At 63.9% G+C, this 833-nt stretch overlaps 1 protein-coding gene across 3 annotated transcripts in view; it reads left to right on the forward strand.

Moving 5' to 3' along the window:
• The window catches only part of LOC108449165, a 20,145-nt gene that overhangs the window by 3,519 nt on the left and 15,793 nt on the right, over nucleotides 1-833 (forward strand). Inside the window, exon 2 of one of the 3 annotated variants that reach the window (XM_017744659.1) lies at nucleotides 86-819. The exons of the other annotated variants lie outside the window; for them this stretch is intronic. Within the exon in view, the coding sequence (XP_017600148.1) occupies nucleotides 86-259 (174 nt within the window). The 3' untranslated portion in view covers nucleotides 260-819. Of the gene's footprint in view, nucleotides 1-85; nucleotides 820-833 lie in introns of those variants that run through there. 3 annotated transcript variants of the gene reach the window in all.

Here is an 833-nt window from a genome sequence, read left to right on the forward strand (position 1 = left end):
TGGATGGGGAGGGGGAAGGAATCGACAAGTCATTGAGAATAACCGGGAAAGCCTGTGATGTATAGCACGTTTTATCTTTATTTAGGCAACACGTCGTTCGCAGGATGGCCTGGGTTTCCATGCACGACAAGGGCATGAAGCACATCCATCCGCGGGGAGGTGCAGGCAGGCTCGGGGAGCTGCTCTGGCCGGGGCACGGCTGGGCGAGCGTAGGGGCAGGGCACCCTCTCGTCCCCCTGCTGCCGTTTCCTGCGAGTGAATTCCGCACTTTCTGGGGAAATTTTTAAAAAAAAGGAAAAAAAAAAGGGAGGCTCTCCGTCGCCGGAGCTCCGCGGCCGCACTGGCCGGGGCGTGTGCGGTGGCCGCGGGCAGCAACCCAGGGGCTGGGACCCCCTGTCTTCGCCGGAGCCCCCCCTGCCATGGGTACTGCGGTGATCTGGCAGCTGCGAGTACTTTCAGTATTTCACTGCTCCCTCTCCTTGAATCCACCGCACTTCCCGCGTCGGGGCTGCCTTGGCATCTTTGGTACAGCATCCTGGTGTGCACTGTATCCTGGGGCTGGGCTGGGATTTAAAGGGCTCTGAAAAAGGCAGTTTGCCTTCAGGAAACCCGTTCTGGCTTGACTCTGGTGGGAGTCCCGGGGGTGAAAGGGAGGGGAGACAAACCCGTGGTTTGGAGCGCAGGCTTCTGCAGGCGGGGGTGTGCCCCTTCCCCGCGCACCGCGGCCGGGGCAGGGAGTGCCGGACAGTGCCCTGGCGGGAGTTCCTCGGGCACATCCCACGCACAGCCCCCGGCGGGAGGGGGCGGGGGCGCGCGGGCCCGGGGGCGCGCCC

This window comes from Corvus brachyrhynchos, unplaced genomic scaffold (genome assembly GCF_000691975.1).
Source record: "Corvus brachyrhynchos isolate BGI_N302 unplaced genomic scaffold, ASM69197v1 scaffold17, whole genome shotgun sequence".
Lineage (NCBI taxonomy): Eukaryota > Metazoa > Chordata > Aves > Passeriformes > Corvidae > Corvus > Corvus brachyrhynchos.